The 18,560-nt window shown below is 60.2% G+C and overlaps 2 protein-coding genes across 8 annotated transcripts in view; both read left to right on the plus strand.

The window, feature by feature from the left end:
• The first annotated feature begins 231 nt into the window (after positions 1 to 231).
• On the plus strand, positions 232 to 7,637 carry EGR3 (early growth response 3). 3 transcript variants are annotated; one of them, XR_010608137.1, is made up of 3 exons: positions 232 to 743; positions 1,619 to 3,664; positions 4,810 to 7,637. XR_010608137.1 is itself a non-coding variant. In XM_065659288.1 (2 exons), the coding sequence occupies exons 1-2, from the start codon at positions 590 to 592 to the stop codon at positions 2,659 to 2,661; spliced, it is 1,197 nt and encodes a 398-aa protein (XP_065515360.1). In that variant the 5' UTR covers positions 232 to 589; the 3' UTR covers positions 2,662 to 4,549. The 3 variants fall into 3 exon arrangements, 2 of the variants coding, with proteins under 2 accessions (XP_065515360.1, XP_065515361.1); XM_065659288.1 differs by lacking the exon at positions 4,810 to 7,637 and having other exon boundaries at positions 1,619 to 4,549; XM_065659289.1 differs by lacking the exons at positions 232 to 743; positions 4,810 to 7,637 and adding an exon at positions 1,338 to 1,414 and having other exon boundaries at positions 1,619 to 4,549.
• A 9-nt stretch (positions 7,638 to 7,646) lies between these two features.
• Positions 7,647 to 18,560, plus strand: part of BIN3 (bridging integrator 3) — a 33,918-nt gene continuing 23,004 nt past the window's right edge. For 2 of the 5 annotated variants that reach the window (XM_065659293.1, XM_065659294.1), the window contains exons 1-2: positions 7,948 to 8,023; positions 16,862 to 16,910. In XM_065659293.1, coding sequence (XP_065515365.1) covers positions 8,016 to 8,023; positions 16,862 to 16,910 — 57 coding nt within the window. In that variant the 5' untranslated portion in view covers positions 7,948 to 8,015. Of the gene's footprint in view, positions 8,024 to 16,861; positions 16,911 to 18,560 lie in introns of all 5 variants that reach the window. The other 3 variants (XM_065659291.1, XM_065659290.1, XM_065659292.1) reach the window with 3 other exon arrangements.

Here is an 18,560-nt window from a genome sequence, read left to right on the forward strand (position 1 = left end):
GTACAAGCTGCCCGGTGTGTCCGGTACCCGGTGTGTCCGGTACCGCTCTCCCCGTTGCCCGTCCCCGCGCGCGCCGGCCCCGCTTCCTGCTTTCTAATGTTCCATTGTGCGGAGCTTCCATTGTGACGTCTCGGCCTCGGCTCGGCTTTGTCTGTCCATATATGGGCAGCTACGTCACGGAGCGCTCCCGCCGCCCGGATAAATGGGCTGCGGAGTCCCCGGCGGAGCATTCGGGCGGCAGCGGAGGGAACCTGCGAACGGAGCCGAGGGAGGGAGGGAGGGAGGGAACGGGGGGGGGAGAGGAGAGGAGAGGAGGGGTTAAATCCTCCCACCCGCTTCTACAACCAACATCTGCCAGCCAGACCCCCCCCGTCGAGGAAACACCACCAGGGACCCACGGAGCACCGCGCCCCCCCCCCCCCCGCACCCCCTCCTCCTCCGCCCCCCCCACCCCCTCCACTCCCCCCCCCCCCCCCCCCCCCAACTTTTTCTCTCGCATGATTCCCCTCGCACGGATTTGCCACTCGGATGTTGTTTCCTCGGGAGCTGAGCTCGGAGCCACGTTGATCCAGCCTTTTCCTCCAGTGCTATGACAGGCAAACTACTGGAGAAGCTGCCGGGGACCATGAACACTTTGATGAACCAATTGCCTGACAATCTGTACCCAGAGGAGATCCCCAACTCTTTGAATATCTTCTCCAGCAGCAGCGACTCGGTGGCTCACTACAACCAGATGGCTGCAGGTAAAGGAAAAAGGGGGGGGGGGGGGGGGGGGAAATGGGGAGAAGAAGAAGAAGAAGAAGGGGGGGGAGCGGTGGGGCGAGGAGGAGGACGCTATGGGAAGGGTGTCATGGAGCCTCGGAGGGAAGGGAAGAAGGGAAGCGCTGGGGCTGGGGAGCGTCCCCCCCCCCCGCACCCACCCACCCCTTTCCTCGCCGTGGCTCGGCGCGATCGCTGCAGGGCTCCGCCGAGCTGCTGCCGAGCCGCCGCCGCAGGTACGGGGCCGGGTTCCGTGGCGAGGAGGAGGACACGGGGAGCTGGGGGGGGGGGGTGGAAGGGGGAAAGCCGGAGCCCCGCAGCGCGGAGGGGCTCAGCCGCCCGCACCGGGATCCTCCGGGATGCGGAGGCACCGCGGACACGCGTGGCCGTGCCCGTTTCCCCCCCGATCCCGCAGCAGCGTGGGCTTCGCGGGACGCGGCATCGGCTTTCCCGGGGTGCGGGGCTGGGGCGGGGGGTCCCTGCTCCCACGCGGAGTCCCACGGGGCTAAACATCCCCCCCCCCAGCTCGTGTTTCTCCGGGGATGGGCACAGGGAAGGCTGCGAGTCGGTAACGGCGTCGGCGGCCGCAACCGGCTCCGCGGAGTGCCCAGCGCTGCCGGGGCTGGACGGGGAGGAAGCCTACCTGTAGCCGCAGGTACCTCCGTCCCCCTCCGGGTCCCACCGGTGGGGACCCCCCCCCCCCCGCTCCGTCGGCAGCCCGGCCCCGGCAGCCAGCGCCGGGGGATGCGGGGAGCGGCGAAGGGAAGGAAGGAGCGGGCCCGGTGCATCCCCGGTGCATCCCCCCGGGGCGTCTCGGCCCTCCCGGCTCACCCGGCCCCGTTTCTCTCGCACTTTGCAGATAATGTTATGGACATTGGTTTAGCGAACGAAAAAGCCGGCCAGGAATTGTCCTCTTATTCGGGCACTTTTCAACCGGCCCCGGGCAACAAGACTGTCACCTACCTGGGGAAATTCGCTTTCGACTCGCCCTCCAACTGGTGCCAGGACAACATCATCAGCCTGATGAGCGCCGGCATCCTGGGGGTGCCGCCGTCCTCGGGCGCGCTCACCAGCACGCAGAGCTCGGCGGGCAGCATGGGGCCTCCGCAGGGCGAGGTGGACCAGATGTACCCCGCGCTGCCGCCCTACTCCTCCTGCAGTGACCTCTACCCGGAGCCCGTCTCCTTCCACGACCCTCAAAGCAACCCCGGCCTCACCTACTCCCCCCAGGATTACCAGGCGGCCAAACCCGCCTTGGACAGCAACCTCTTCCCCATGATCCCAGACTATAACCTCTACCACCACCCCAACGACATGGGCACCATCACGGAGCACAAACCCTTCCAGAGCTTGGACCCCATCCGCGTCAACCCGCCCCCCATCACCCCGCTGGAGACCATCAAGGCCTTCAAGGACAAGCAGATCCACCCAGGTTTCGGGGGGCTACCGCAGCCACCCCTCACCCTCAAGCCCATCCGACCCCGCAAGTATCCCAACCGGCCCAGCAAGACGCCGCTCCACGAGCGGCCCCACGCCTGCCCCGCCGAGGGTTGCGACCGCCGCTTCTCCCGCTCCGACGAGCTCACCCGGCACCTCCGCATCCACACGGGCCACAAACCCTTCCAGTGCCGCATCTGCATGCGGAGCTTCAGCCGCAGCGACCACCTCACCACCCACATCCGCACCCACACCGGCGAGAAGCCCTTCGCCTGCGAGTTCTGCGGGCGCAAGTTCGCCCGCTCCGACGAGCGCAAGCGGCACGCCAAGATCCACCTCAAGCAGAAGGAGAAGAAGACCGACAAGGGCTCGGGTGGGCAGCCCCCCGCCGTGCCCCCCGCCACCGCTGCCGCCACCTCCTCGCCCCCCGTTGCCCTCGCTCCTGCTGTCACCACGTGCGCTTGAAGGGACCGTGGGGAGCAGTTCGGTGGCACCCCCTCTTCTCTCCGCAGCGGCCTCGTCGCCCAGGTTTAGGGTGCCGGGGGGTTGTGCTGTGCGGGTCCACGCCACCCGCACCCGGATTGACCGGGTCCAGGCTGCCCGCACCCGGATCCTGCCTGCACTTGGATCGACAGGACCCTGCACTGCCTAGATCCCGGATTGTCCGCACCCGGATCCCTGCTGCCCGCACCCCGGTGCTCAGATCCTGCACTGCCCGCACCCGGATTACCCACACCCGGATTGCCCAGACCCAGCTCTCCCAGATCCCGCATCTCCCGGGGCCAGTCCATCTGGATCCCGCACCTCCCGGATCCCGCATCTCCCGGGGCCAGTCCATCTGGATCCCGCACCTCCCGGATCCCACACCTCCCGGGTCCAGCCTGCCTGGATCCCGCACCTCCCGGATCCCACACCTCCCGGGTCCAGTCCGTCTGGATCCCGCACCTCCCGGATCCCGCATGTCCCGGGTCCAGCCCACCCACCCTTCACTCGGCCCTGATCCGGGCTGCCCGGCTTCCATATCCCGAGGGATCCCGGCTGACCTGGATCCCCGGTTGCCGCATCCCCGGGGCCGGGCTGGGCAGGATCGGGCCCTCCTTGGACCCGAGCCGCACCTCCCGCGGCCGGGCGGGGATGGATGGACGGAGCCCCCCCGGCTCCCCTCTGCCCCCCGGCCCTCTCCCCGGTCCCCCTCTCCCTGTTCCCAAGCACCGGCTCCCATCGGAGGTAAGCGGGGCTGGCGGGGCGGGGGGGGCTGCGGGTCCCCCGGCGGGGAGCAACGTCCCGGCAGCAGCTTTTGGGTTTGTTGGTTTATTATTTCCCCTCCCCCTTTTCATTTTGTATTATTATTATTATTGTTATTATTATTATTATTATTTCTTTTTCATCAGAAGGGAAATTCTGTCCAGAAACGCCTCAAAATAACCCCAAAACCCACCCCAGGATTTTACCGCCTACTTTTGATAATGTGAGCTCTGGAAACGTTGCTTTTATTTGGTCACTTTAAAGCCAACCGAGTCCGGAGGAGGCAAAATAATCAATTAGTCCTCTTATTTCCCATTTTTTCTTTTCCTTTCTCCTTCTGGTATGTGCATGTCATTGCATGACTGCTCTGATTTTTTTCTTCTTTTGTTTTAATCAATCTGTGCTCAGACATTTAAGCTAAAAGAAGCAAAAATAAGGATTCATTAAGAATTAAGAATAATGACTTTGAAAAAGCTATAAAAAATACTACTCTTTGTTGCCAAAAGGTCGTGCTATCCAGGTTTGATGTCTGCATGTGAAAAATAAACCACACACACACACACACACACACACACGCCACATTCGAGAGGTATAGGAAATAAAGCGAAGGGAGAGAACGCAGCCGTGAACGGAGAGGAACTACATTATAAAACCACACCGACCACAATCAGGTTTCGCCACACAAACCTAAAGGGAATGATATTTTTTGAGAGACTTTTGTATAAAGTTGAGTACTCAGAGAAAAAAACAAAAAAAAAATCACACAAAAAAACAAAAAAGGAGGAAAAAAAAAGGCAAAAAAAGAAAAAAAAATCACACCAGATGTAATATATTTTGTGGATGTTTTTATTTCTTGGATTTATAGTACCTTATACTAAGGTTCAAAGGCAAAAAAATGATGCTTGATATCGTGAAAAGGTGATAATTTTCACACACATTTCATTTGCTCCTTTGTCATGTCGTCACGCGAAGATGCTCGTCGATGCACACAGCGTTTTTAAGGGAAACAAAATCCGACTCCGACCCTGGAACTGATGTATTGTTGTACCATTTGCACTGTGAGCAAATGCTAATGCAGTAAATATATTGTGTTTGCTGACAATCAAAAGCCGGAGTCAAGATCTTTATTTTGCTTTGCTCAGAAAGGATCGAGATTGGTTTGGAAAGAGCAGGAAGAAGTTTCTCCTCTGGCAGGGGGGGTTTAAAGTGACTTGGGACGGGCAGACTGGGGCTGCTGTGCTGCTTTATGGGTGACTTTGGGGCCTGTTTGTCCTTCCCCCCCCCCCAGTGTTGTGTTGTCTGGGTTCTTTTTGATATGATTGATTTTGCACCAACCCAACCTTCTCTCAGCCCCCCCTTCTCCTTCAGTTCTATTCGCAGGACGCCGCCGTGACTCCGGCATTCCAGGACACTGGGTGACCCCGAAGGCGACCGGCTCCATCCTCACATCCCCCCCTTGTCCCACGGGACCCCCAAATCCTCCGTGTCCTTGAGTTGCCCTTGACCTTGCGTCTTAATCCTGCCCCTTGTCGCGCCGCCACTGCCGTCGCCGCCGCCGCCTTGATCCCGGCACCGGTTTGCCGGCGCGCAGCATCCGTCGGATAACGGTGGGCGAAAGAGGATCGCTCCCGGTACCGCCGCCCCAGCGCCCCGCTGCAGAGCCGCCACGGGAATGGGGCCGGGCCAGGCCACTCCGGTTATAAATAACCACCGGATCCAGCGCCAGCGCTTGTACGGGCACAAGGGACGGGTGGGAGAAGGAGCAAGGATGAGGCGATGGATATGTGGAGCGGGCGCATGGGTGGTTGAATCCTTCCCCAGGAAGCCCTGGTTCTCCTGGAGTTGGGAATGTGCTGGAGGATGCTGAGGGTCCTTCGGGCTGCACAGGCTCAGTTGTGTTGAAGCATCCCACAAGCATCCGCATTCCCTAGGGACTGCTGGCAGTGCTGGCATCCAGCATCGGCACCGCGGGCTTTCCCGGCATTCCCGGGCTGTGGAGGCACTGGCACCGCCGTCCAACTTCCTGCCTTTTGATTCGCACCCACAGCCAGGCCCCGGAGGAGCCGCTGCTCCCAGGGTTTGGAGAAGCTTTAATGTCATGGAGAACCTGGGAGCAGACGGTGCCCGGGGCCACTCGGAGCATGCCCGGGCTCATCCAGCAATGGCATCTTGTGGTGCTGGGGCTCGTGGGTGCTGCCTTGGGTGGGCTCCTGTGTCCCGGAGTGGATTCCTGGGTGGTTGAGCCTTTCGTTGACCATTGAGACGAGGCTGGATCAGCCCTTGGACCAGGCGCGGGCTCAGCGTGAGCCAGGGCTCCCTTCCATCGGTGCTCCGAGCATCCCCCAGCACCCAGGGGTTGTGTTGGTTTTGGAGCCACCAGTCCCTGCGCTGTCCCCTTGCATGGCTCGGACAAGCCAAGTGGATGTGTAGGAGCCGGAGCCACCACACATGCAGATGATGGTGTGGGGAGAGCCACCACGGCCTCCAGCATCACCCATGGGTGCTGCGGTGGTGGCGGTGGTTGTGCCCATCTCCACTGGTGCCTTGTGCTGGAAGTCAGTGGAGATGCTGCGCACGGGGCAGGCGGTGGCATGGCAAAGACCACATCACCCCCACCGCTGCGCCACGGCGATGCTTGCTCCAACACTTCGGGCTCCTTCACTGTGATAAGGAGCAGGGAAGGAGCCCACCGGGTGTGAACGGGGTGTCCCGGCCCCGGTGCCACACTGCGGACCCGCTCTGCCACTCGGGCGTCCCTTGCGCGGAGCAGGAAGGTGAGGAGCACCCTTGGGTGGCGAAACGCGCGGCGAGCGTGCGGCACCTCGCACGGAACCCGCTGGTTGCTACGGAAACACGGCACTTTGCATCCCGGCTGCGGGCTCCCTGCGCTCCGCGGAGGAGCGAAGGGGCTGCAGTCACACAGCTCCGGACCCCGCTGCCCCTGCCCCCGAGGAGGCCACCGGCGCCTCGCTCCTCCCCGCGGATGTGGACACCCAGGAGCGCTCCATGGGATGGGATCTGCTGCAAGGAGGAGCACCGAGAGCTGAGAGCCCGTCCGCAGCGCCGGGAGCAACGAGGACCCGAATCCAGGCGCTGCCGGGGCGCAGCTGGGAGCTGCTGGTGCCACAGATGTCGGTGGGATCTCTCCCTGATCTTCGGCTCAGCTCCTCCCTGGCAGGAGATGGCTTCTGCCGAAGGCCTGGATGGTTTCTGTGTTTCCTGCCCCGTGCCGCTGCCATACGGATCCGTCCCCACATTCCTGGCCAAGGCGGCAGCTCTGACCTCGGCTCGCGGCTGAGTTTTGGAGGAGAATCCCAGATGATCCCCCTGGCACGTGGTGACACATGGGGCAGAGCCTCCATGGAATGTGCTCCCTGAGCCCCAAAGCCATCGGGACACCCAGGACCCGCCTGTCCCAGCTCTTCCTCACTGCATCCCCTGCACCAACGTGGGCCATCGCGGTGGGGACGGCGGCCAGGACCAGCACCGTGTCCTACCAGCAAACCCACCCTGGCACCAGCCTCGCTCCATCCCTCCTCTTCCTCGCCACAGCTTGGCCGGGATGCGGTGGGGTCCTCCCGGCTGCCTCCCCTCGGGGTTTGCTCTGACCCCCATCCATCAGCACCCCCAAACTGATTCCTTTGTGCCACCTTCAACCTCCTCTCTCCACCGCCCCGGCTCCTTCTCCTGTGTGCTGGGGGGTCCATGGGCACCATCCCCTGGGTGCCCACCCCCCTCTCCTGCTCCTTTCCGGCTTATCCCTGTCCTCACCGGTGTCGGTGGCACCTTCCCAGTTTAGCATCATCCTCCCTGGCTGTAATCACTGCTGTTTACCTCCACCTGCTCATGGATAAACCACCCCTGGCACCCATCCCAGGCCTCCTCCCCGCGTCCCGTGCTGCGGCACGTGCTGGCACCACGCTGCGGGTGCCAACGGGGGCTCTGACGGCACCCAGAGCTCGGGGGGTGCTTTCCTTCACCCCAGGGTGGCGGCTGATGGGGCCAGTGCTGAGGACATGGGGTGGTTTGGTCACAGCCGCCCGGCCTCCCGGGGATGGGGATGGGGGGGGCTCTCCCCAAACCTGGACGCTGCTGCCCCTCTGAAAGCCCTGCACATCCCTGCTCCATTGCCTTGGGTCTGCCCAGCCGGGGCACCCCTGTCCCTCCCCGTCCCAAACCCACCTTGGGGTGCTCCTGAGCATGCCCCTGCCCATCGCAGGGTGCGCCGGGGCACCTCTTGCCCTTCGCCACCCCAGGGTGCTCCTGAGCATCCCCTTCCCATGCCCCTGCCTGCATTAGGATGCTCCTGCCCACCCCGCGCTCCAGCCCTTCCCCGCTCCAGTGCTTTGATGCCACCCCCGTTCGCAGGGGCTTTCCACCGTTTTCCACCGTTTTTCACCGTTTTCCACCGTTTTCACCCATTTTCTCCCCGTTGCCCCGCTCCCCTCTGCCCCGTGACGTCACGCCCCGTCCCGACATCACCTTCCCCTGTTCCTCCCGCCCAGTGGCGGCGCTGCCGGAAGGGGCGGAGCGGCGGCTGAGCGGCACTTCCGGTACGAGCGGCGAGGGGAGCCATGAGCTGGTGAGTGCGGGCCCCTCGGCCCGGCCCGGCCGCGCCGTGCCCCGGGTCTCCCGCTCCGGACCGGGCCCGCCCGGCTCCCGGCCCCGGCCCTCGCCGCTGCGGTGCTGGGCCGCCAGGCCCGGCGGTAGCGCGGCCCGGGCCCGGTGCGTGCCCGCGGGTGCGGAGCCCCTCGCCGCTCCCCCCCCCCCCCCGGTGATGATGGGGGCCCGGCCCGCGGGGCTGCTCCGGGGCATCGCTGTGGGGGGAGAGCGGGGGCTGCGCCTGGGCCGGGGGGACGGGGCGGGCTCCCCCCATGGTGCCGTAAACTGGGGCAGAGCGAGTGTCCCCTGGCGTGGGGGTGCAGAGCCCTGGCACGGGGGGGGGGGGGTAAGGGGGTTCCCCCCCCGGAGCCGACCCAGACCCCCCCCGGCCGCGTTGCTGTGGGCCCTGCCCTGGCAGGGCCTGCGCTGGGAGCTCCCCAGAGGGCCCCGTGGCTCTGGAACGATGTAAAACCCGCCCGGGTGCATGGAAGTAAAGCTTGGTTGTTGTCAATGCCATGGGTCCTGCGTGTGTTTGAAGCAGGCTCGGGGCTCTGGCGGCTGCTGTTGGGCCCCTTCCCCGCTGTCTGCTTAAATGAGTGTTAGAAATGGATCCCAAGGGCCTGATTCCTCATCCCTGGAGAGCCCCACAGAGCCAGCGCCGGGAGGGATGCGGTGGGGTAAGGGGAAACGGGGCTCCTGCCTCCCTGAAGGGCTCCGGTTGAGTCCACCAGGGTGGGAGTTAAAGGTGGTTTGAGGGTTGGGAGAGGAACCGGCCTCAAGCTGCACCAGGGTAGGTTCAGATGGAGCTGAGGAACAATTCCTGCCCCAGAGGGTCCTCATGGAACAGGCTGCCCAGGGCAGGGCTGCAGGCACCGGCCCTGCAAGCGTTCACACCCCATGGAGCCGAGGCCTCAGTGCCATGGGGCATGGGGTGGCCGTGGCAGTGCTGGGAATGGTTGGACTGGATGAGCTCAAAGCTCTGTTCCAGCCCGGTTGGTTCTGTGTTTCTGTGACCCGCACACAGGGACTGATCAAACAGGACCTTTTGGTTAAAAAGCCACCGTTCTGCACCGGGTTCCTGTGGTTCTGCTTTACCCACCCCGGAGCAGCCGTGGCTGGAGGCAGCGTTGGTCAATGGGGGGCTTGGAGCTGCCTTTTGCCCTGGCTCCCCGCTGAGCTCCGGGGTGGATGAGTCCGGCTCTGCTCTCCTGGCCCGGGAGCAGCCGCAGGGCCCATACGTGAGAGGGGAGCATTCCCTTCACCGGAGGGATGGGGGATAACTCGGGTGAGAATCATTCCATTCCTCAGGTGTTACCCAGAGCATCAGCACGTCCCGGTGTCCCTCGGCCACACCAGGCCTGGGCACCCTTGCCTGTGGCTTTTGCTGAGCGATTGAGTGGCTCTGCCCGCAGCTGCTGGGGAGGAAGGAAAGGTCAGTGCCGGAGGAGGGGAATTCCACTGGGATCTGAGTCCCTTTCTTCTCCGGCAGCGTCAGTCCCTGGCCGTGCCGTGGCTGCGCTGACGCGGGGCTGGGACCCCGCAGCGTGGCACGGACGCAATCCCCCTCCCAGCAGCGCTCTTGGCTGCAGCTCCTGCCCTGGATCAATGGCCCCATTCACCGGGAGAAGCCGGAGTTCAGCGGGAGCAGGCCCGGCGTGACGTGCGCCGGGAGCCTGCACCCATTGTGCCAGGGCGCGAAGGTCAGAGCAGGACGTGGCCATCGCCGCTGCCCCTGCGGAAGGAGCCAGCCTTGCGCCAGCTTTGTGCCGCACAACGGCAGCGTTCAGGGCACGCGCCTGTGCCTCCTGCGTCCCTCTGCGCCCACGGGCACCGTCGGACCCGGCTCAGCACCCACTGAACCCCCTTCAGGCTCCTGCAGCCCATTAAGAGGCCGGAGGTTCCTCCTCAGCCCTGGCCTGCGGCTCCTGCGGTCACTGCCTCCGGTTTGGCCTCTGGAGTGCTCATGACCTGAGTGGTTTGCAAAGGCTGGCGTGAGGGGTCCCCAAAGGGCAAAGAGGCTGGTTTGTGTTCGGGATGGCGGGTGCCTTGTGGAATTGTGCATGGATAATCCTTTGCTTTCCCTTGCCCCTGGTGAGTTGGGGCTCTCTGCGTCAGGACACAGCAACACCCCTTGTACCAACCCAGGAAAGCTTTGCTCCAGAGAGGAAAGCTGGTGACAGAGACTGGATTAAACCCCCAAATTCCCAACTCCCGCACCTAGGCAACTAGGCAGTGCAGTCTTTCTAGGCTAAGCTTTATTTAGAGCAGGAGGAGGCTTGTTTTGGAAACAGCCTCGCATGGACAGATGAGATGTTTTCTGCATCTCAGCAGAGCTTGGTGCCTTCCCTTCGGCTTCTGCACTGTGAAGTGGGATCTCTTGAACACAGCCTCATCCCCCTTGCCCTCCCCACTCCCCTGTGGCCTTGTGTTTTGGAGGAGAGAGGAAAATATTCCAGTGATTACCTTGGCCATCACTCCCTTTTAAACAACAAAGAGAAATGAAGTGATGGCTCTGCTGGATCCACACCCTCTGTTGCCACAAGTGTCTCATTTGTGACCACCAAAGGGTATTTTAAGCCTCATGGAACCACATAAACCCAAGTGTTGCAGCAGCTCATCCCCAGCCTCCCAAAGAGCTCCTGTTCTCCCTTCCCCAGCTCCCCGCAGGTGATTTCACAAGCGGGAAGGGGTTTTCCTGCCTTGGCCTCCCAGCACCGCTGCAGCAGCTGCTGTTTGCTGCAGGACGAAGGATGTCAGGCAAATGTTGATGGTGAGGCAGCGGGAAGCACGGGGGGTTTGTTGCACCGCAGCATCCTTGCTCTGCATGGGCGTTGCTGTCGCTGACCTGCTAAACCATATGCCTCTTGGCAGGATGCTCTTGCTGAGTGGCCTGAGGAGCTGGCAAGGGTTTAAAGTCAGGGTCTGAACTGGTTGTGCGCTGTTTAACTCCCCAGGTCGGTACCAGACACAGCGCAGAGTCAATGGGAACGTGTTTGCTTGAGAGGTTTGGGGGTGGAGGTGAAGAAGAGGAGCTGCCCCTCTCAGGAAGGATGGATTTACACCTTCCCTAGCAAGGGAAGAGTGTGGGGAGGAGCAGGCATAGCTGCCTGGCAGCGGGAGAGTGGGGTTGTTGCTTATTCATGGTGGTTTCCGTGTTTTGGAGCTGTGCTGTGACCACATTGGGCAGGTGGGATGCAAAACACAGCCCAAGGCACTGTTTTCTTTCCAGTGAATCAATATTGCTGGGGTTTTTCTTATGGAGCCCAAATCCCGACGTGGTCAATGGCAGCGTCCCCAGTTCCTCCAAGTATCAACGATACCGGGAGCTGGAGATGAGCACGGGATAAAATGAGGTTGGATGAAGCAAGTGGATACCAGGGCAGTGAGCAAGGTGCACGCTGCTCCCAAACACCTCCCTGCACGCTGCGGCCACGTGCAACACCCATGCGACGTGGTTGCACATCCCAGGATGAAAGCAAAGGGACGGGAGCTGGGTCCTGGGGCTGCGATCAGCATGTTAGCTTAGTTCTCCTGATCCGTTTCCCACCTTCTTTGCCCGAGCAGCTAAACCCCGGCGTTCTGCTTGAGCCCCAACCGTGTTTCACAACCAGGCTTCACTTAAAATGGGTATTTTTGTAGCAGAGTCAGGGCCTAAAACAGCCCTGCAGAATTGTGCTCGCCTACGCGCCTGGCGTGAGTAATTTTCTTTTGATGGGTGAGTAAAATATCATTATATTTTTTTTCTCGTGCTCATCTTGGAATGGGTGGGAGAGTGGATTCTGACTTGATTCCTGGAGCCGCTTGAACACTGACACCACGCTCGGCTCCCTGCAAGGTGCAAGGAGACCGGCGGCCCCTGCGCCCAAGAGCCGGGTGCCCCTGCGCTGCCGGCGGCGAGGAGGGTGCCTCCCGACCCTGCGCTCACCCGGAGCAGCACGACGTGGCTGTTTCCATCCCTCTGCTCCTTCTGCCCCGCTGCAGGGGCTCACCCTGACATCCCCGCGTGGCCTCACGCCTGAAGTCACAGGGATGGGGTTGAAATGCAGGTGGGAGCGCACGCTGGGGTTGTTTCTGAGGGACTTCTTGCTCCTCTCAGCACCCTGTGACCTCCCCTCTCGCCTCCCCCAAGCACAGAACCCAAAGCAGGCTTTGGCACCGCGTCTCCCTCGACAGAAGCTGTTTGTGATCCGTTTGAATAATTTTTTCCCTTCTTTCCCCCCCCCCCCCCCCTTTGCCTTCGCACTGTTTGGAGCCGTTGCTATGAGGCAGGGTGGGGGGGACGGGGTGGGATGGTGCCTGCAGTTGCCATGGACACCGTGTAGTACAGGGAGGAATCCGGAGCGATGCTCGGGATGCACGGCTAACCCGGGGCTGCCTTCCTGCCTTCCTCACCTGGGTAGGGCTGGGATCCCGCTGCTCTGAGGCCTGGATCCAGGGCAGCCCTTGCGGCCATGGCTTTGCAGCTTTTGATGGCCTTTAAGACATTCGAAGTCATGAGACCCATGGTGCTGGTACCCAGGTTTGGGTTTTGTGGTGTGGATGTGCGTAGAATCATAGAATCTGGAATGGTCCGGGCTGGAAGGGATCTTAAAGCTCATCCAGCTCCAACCCCTGCCACAGGCAGGACCCCTTCCACTGGAGCAGGGTGCTCCAAGCCCCTGTGTCCAACTTGGCCTTGAGCACTGCCAGGGATGGGGCAGCCACAGCTGCACAAGGAATGATGGAGAGGAGATGCTCCAGCCATGGAGATGCTCACTCCCATTCACCTGCTAAGGGCAGTGAGAAAGGGAACATTGGGAGTTCAGGTGGCAATGCAGTGCGCAGAGCTCCGGTGGCTGCTCTGCCTGGGCTTGCTTAAAAAGAGCCCAAAACTTTCCATGGGAAGTGGGTGCTTCTGGCTAACCGTGGGTTGAGCTGCTGGTGTGACAGTGGTGGTACCGATGCCACCGGTTTGTACCACACTGGGACTTGTGGGTCCCTGTTTGTGGCGGATTCTGATGGTGTCTGGGCATTGTTTTTTCCTCTGTAACCAACCTCCAAACCACAGTGTGAGCGAGCACATTCAGTTCTGCCTTCCCCTTCCCTTGCATGCGCCTTGTCCAGCCTTCCTTCCCTCCCTCCCAAGCCCCTGGATCCGCAGCATCCCCAGGGAATGTGAGCGGTCTTCTGGGACTTGATTTGGGCTTGCAAGGTGGTGTTCAGATGGAAGGGCCTTCAGGGAAATGGGTGGCATCCACCAAGAGTTTACTTTACCCCCAGTGCATGTTCCGAGCGCTGTCTGGGGCTGATGCCAGGGTTTGATGTCCTGCATGGTCCAAAGGGACCATCACCTCCCTAAATTAGCAGTGATTTGGTCTGATTCACGCTGCCAATTCCTCTGTGCCTTCGTTTCAGGGGACTGGTGGAGAGTAGGAGTGGGAGCTCCACGTTTGAAACCTCAGCTCCCTGCGGACCTCATTGAGCTGTATTCCCTCCCCTGCCTTGCAACTCTCCTGTGCATCCAGAGGAGAATGAGCTGCTTTGGTGTGTGTGGCCCTGGGTTTGCACATGGAAAAGCCAAGTAAATATATGGCATTGCTGGGGAAACTTCAGAGAGAATTGGCCACAGCTTCTCCCACCTTCCCCTCCCTGGGGTTCCTGAGCATCCCTGAGTAGAAGCTTGCAGGATTCTCTCCACCCACACTTTTTTTCCCTACTTTAAGCTCTTCCCACCCCTTCCCTGCAGTGATTCCCCCACCTCCCTCCCAGCTGAACCCCACTCCCTTCCCAAACTCCCGGTGACCTCGCTGGGATGGGGCTTGGGGCCGGGATGCTCCCGCAGCCCTGCGGTGTGGTGGGGAGGACGGGGTGGGAAGGCTCCGGCTGTGACTCAGCGCGCGCTCTTCAGGAACAGGATTTCAAGGGATTTCACACCCCAAACACAGCCCCAGCTTTCTCGCGCTCAGCAGAAACGAGAGAGCAGGAAAGGAACGCACCAATTCTGGATCGCTTCGGTGCAGCAGGAGCGGGGGTAACCGGTAACCCGTGGCGGTGAAGGACACCGACCCGTCGCTCCCCAGCGTGTTTGCTTTATCCCCATCACTTCTCCTAAACAGAATAAACCCCCCCCCCCCAGCAGCTCTTAATGTTCAAAGCACGCAGTTGTTGCTGTGTCCCCCCTGTTTCGCAGGCTGGACCTCATGGGAGAGGCAAGAAGTCGTGGTGGCAACAGTTTGCTGTGGTGTTGTAATGCATGGGCTGCATCCATTTGTCTTAATAGCTCGGAGATGATCCGTACCTCTCATCTCTTGTTCCTGCTTATGCGTTTATTCCCCCCCAGCACCATATTAAAAGACAAAGATTCAGAAATGAGGAAAGATTATCTCAAATTGTGAACTAGAACAGCAAAATATATAATTGCTGAATAGACATCACTTGCACAGGGTTGTTTTGTAGAGGTTTTACCGAGACAGCCATAATTAGCCAACTGGCATCACGAAGCTAATAGAGATATTTACTGCTTCAGAGTGGAGTTGCAGCCTTGTGAAGCACTCCGGTGACTCTCTTTTGTTCTGGAAGATAGTAGCTGGGATTGGTTTGTTCCTTCACCTTGGTGGTGCAGTGGAGATTGGGGATGGGATGGGGTGGGATGGGATGTGCTCCCCACTGCCTGCCCATTAGCTGCTGCCTGCTCTGCCTATGCCAGTTCATGGCCCCTGGTTTAGTACTGGTATGGTCTTGATTTAACGCACCTAGCCAGTGGGTGCTGGCCACCCAAGGGCAAGGGGGAGGTTATGCACAGGCAATGCTTTAATCACCCTTTTAACTGTGCTTTCCCACTAGGAACCAGCCTAGATCCAACCTGGATCCTGTGCTTGCTGGAGATGCTCAGCAGCTGCTGTGGCTTCTCATAGAATCACGGAGTGGTTTGGGTTGGAAGGGACCTTAAAGCTCCTCCAGCTCCAATGGCAGGGACCCCTTCCACTGGAGCAGCTTGCTCCAAGCCCCTGTGTCCAACCTGGCCTTGAGCACTGCCAGGGATGGGGCAGCCACAGCTTCTCTGGGCACCCTGTGCCAGCGCCTCAGCACCCTTAACAGTGAACCCTGGGTCATTACTGCCTCGGGTGAAGACCACATCTTCTCATCCTGCCACCGAGACAGATCCATGCCATCACCTCCAAAACCGCGGCGTGCGCCGGGACGCGCTGTGCCGGAGCCAGGGAGGGAAGTGCCTCATTGGAGTTTATATTTGACCCGTGCAGGAAAACACAGCGAAAAAACCTGTGTGTTTTCACTTTCTTCCTGTAAGGCGCCGCACCCCCGGCTATTGACAGGGTAATTACACAGCAGCCAAGGCTTTGGCTAGGAGAGAGGTGTGATTCACGGAGCTGGAAGGGGTTAAACAGCCCCAAATTACATCGCTCCCACCGGAGCACCATAAACAGGAAGTTCTGCTGAAAAAAACCCTTGCATTTATTGCTGGTGACTCAGGTTGGTTCCTGCTCCCCCAGCTGCTCCCGAGCCCTGCACCGGGCACGGGCCCAGGGCATTACTGGTGCCTAATTACACCCCTGGTTTGGAAGCAGTGGCCAGGTCGGGTGATGTGGGGCTTGTTTTGTCCGTGGGGATGTTGTCTCGCTGCTCGCTTTCTCCCATAGAACCCCAGCCTGGTTGGGGTTGAAAGGGACCTTAAAGCTCCTCCAAGTCCAGCTCCTTCCACTGGAGCAGCTTGTTCCAAGCCCCTGTGTCCAGCCTGCCCTTGAACGTGGCTTTGGGTAGGAGTGTGAGAGTTCGGACTGCTCCAAGCAGGGGCTCGGAACCATCCCAAGAAGGGGCTGGTGTGGATATGGGATGCGATGCTGATGCCACGGAGCTATAGGCATGCTCTAGGTGAGGCATCTCTGGGAAAAGATGCTTGCACTTCACTGCAAGCCCCATGTTCTCTTTAGTTAAAGCACTGCGATGCAGAGACCATCAGGAGGCTTTGAGGAGATGCTTTCAGGGGGCAGCACCTCTTTAACTTAATTAAACACGTCGGAAGCAGCCGCTGAATTCCTGGATCTTGGTTATCCTGAGAGCTGACAGGGATGCAGTTCTTTTCCGGAGGGCAGCGTGGCCCCAGCCACCCCTGCGTGTGGAGGGGGTTTGTGCTGAGCACGCTTCACCTTGGAGCTCACTCACGTGGGGAAGCTCATTCAGGTAACCCAGATTTCCTGGGAACCATCCTGAAGGGTTTAAGAATGAAGGAGCTGTTGTGCTGCAGGTGAGCTGCTCCTCCAGCTGCTCCGGCGCGGCACAGGGATGCTTGGGAGCAGCTCCCTCAGCCCCAGGCACTTTATCTACTGTTGCTTTATTTAATATCCTCTTTCTAGATATTTACAGGGCTTATTTATTTAGTTATTTCCCTTTCGGGTTCGGTTTGAGACGTGTTCTTCAGTCGGAATGCTGGAGCATCCGTTGCATTCCCACCCGTTGCATTCCCACCCATTGCATTTCCATCCTTTCAAGGCCAGGTTGGACAGGGCTTGGAGCAGCCTAGTCCCTGCCTGTAGCAAGGGGCTGGAAGTGGATGAGCTTTAAGGTCCCTTCCTCCCAAGCTGGTCTGGGGTTCTGTCATTTATTTGCCTCATAGGTGGGGAAGGGGGTTTCGGGTGCAGGTGTCACCTTCGTGGGGACATCGGCTCTCGGGGCAGGAGCACACTGCGTGGAATGAGGTGTTGCTGCCCCAGGGCAAGCCCTGCTCACCCCAAACCCCACCCCTGAGGCTGAGACCCACAGGGCTGGGCTGTTTGCAACCAGCAGCACTTGCTTCATCCCTTCCCTCTCCTCTCTTTTCCAGGATACCATTCAAGATCGGGCAGCCCAAGAAACAGATTGTACCCAAGACAGTGAGTAAACCAGATCCCCCTTTTTAGCTCCAGCCTTTGATCATGTGGCTGATGAGTCAAGGCAGCACTTTGACTCGTCCCATTTCGCAGCGTGTCGTGGGAGGGAGCTGGGAGCAGCAGAACCTGTTGCTGCGTGTGACCAGCGCTCGGCTCCTCGTGCGGGGAGTGAGGGGGAGCCCGACCAGGGGCCAGCGTTTTCCTGGGGGAGCCGTGTCTTGCTGATGTCGTTATTGGGTTTTGGGGAGGGGGGGGATGAAGGGGAAGAGCTCCTCTGGTCTGGCACCGTTTTCCTTGGAGATGGCTGAACGGGCTCTTCCTTCCTTCCTTCCTTCTTGCAGCAATGGCTTGTTTGTTCATCCTTTCTGAGCAGATGGAGGAGGAGGAGTGGTTCAGATCGCTGAATATAACTGTTTCCAAAGAAAGGCTCATAAGCTGAGATGCTCAGTGCTCGGGCGTGAATTAATTTGTGCTGCACAGCATTTGCTTTAAAAGCGCCTGAAAACCGCATTTTGTGTTCTGGTGGGTTTGAGGCTCCCGGCCCAGCGCTGTTGCTCGCAGCTGGCTGGGGGTATTTTCCCTTCTGAAGCAGATTGCCTTTGCGTTTGTCCCGTGTGAAATAAAAGCTGTGGGACCTCATGGGAGCTCTCCCTGAAACCGAAGCTGCGTTCGTGCTCTGAAAGGAGCGCCCCGACAGGGAGCATCTTGTCTTCGTACCAGTGCTGGTGACCTAATCCCCCGAGCAGGCTGACATCCCTGATCCCTCCTCTGCAGGCCACTTGTCGCGGCTCATTCCCTGGGGGTGCGTGGGCACTCGTGTTTATGGGGCAGTTTCCCCTCAGGACGTGACATTTCCCCCTGGAGGCACGGGCCTCATCCTGCTCCTCCCTGGACACCTCACTTATCATGGTGCGTTTCATCGGATGCTGTAGAGCAGCGGCTCTGCAGCGGCTCCAGGCTGTCAGGGGAAGACCTGAGCCAGGCAGGCGATGGAGACAGGCACTGGTGCCATTCCTCAATGGCTTTTGCATCCCTTCAGCTGCCCTTTCCCCGGAGCTGCCGATGGTGCTGCTCTGCGCTGTCCCCTGGCCTCACACCCATTCCGGTTCCTCTCAGGATCCTCCTCAGTGCCTTCCCCTATGGGATTTTGCCTCTTGTCTTCATTCCAGCACCAGTGTCCTTCCAGGCTGGTGCAAGAACCAATGGCTCTGGGTGTCTTGGACGTCTCCATCCCACCCATTCTCGCATCCAGGGTGACTTTTTCTCTCCCTTGCCAGTGCCGATTTCCCTCTGCTCCTGCTGCATTTGCTGTTGCAAAAGGTTCGTGTGAGGGACTTGGTCTCCCCTGTGCTCTGCTGCTGCTGCAGTCAAGCGTCCCTGAGCTGCAGCAGAAGCTTGGGCTCTCTGCAGATGAATGGTGGCACCTTTGAGAGCTGCTGGGTTGTGCTGTTCTGAGGCTGTTGGCAGGCACTGCTTAAAGATATGGATACATGGGGTGGGGGGGGGGGTAAATAGAGCAGCTCGGAATATCCGGGAGGCAGAGGTTCATTCGGCAGCGCGAGTGCTTCCAGGCCTTTTCTCCTTCCTTCTTCCCTGCTTCCCTCCCTCCCTGCTTTCTTCCTTGCCTCTTCCCTTCCTTCCCCCTCTCCCTCC

Source organism: Lathamus discolor, chromosome 22 (genome assembly GCF_037157495.1).
Source record: "Lathamus discolor isolate bLatDis1 chromosome 22, bLatDis1.hap1, whole genome shotgun sequence".
Lineage (NCBI taxonomy): Eukaryota > Metazoa > Chordata > Aves > Psittaciformes > Psittacidae > Lathamus > Lathamus discolor.

Coding starts and splice junctions, on each gene's coding strand:
- EGR3 (XM_065659288.1), top strand. CDS start 590: ATGACAGGCAAACTACTGGAGAAGCTGCCGGGGACCATGAACACTTTG. Junction 744..1,618: donor CTACAACCAGATGGCTGCAG/GTAAAGGAAAAA, acceptor CGCACTTTGCAG/ATAATGTTATGGACATTGGT.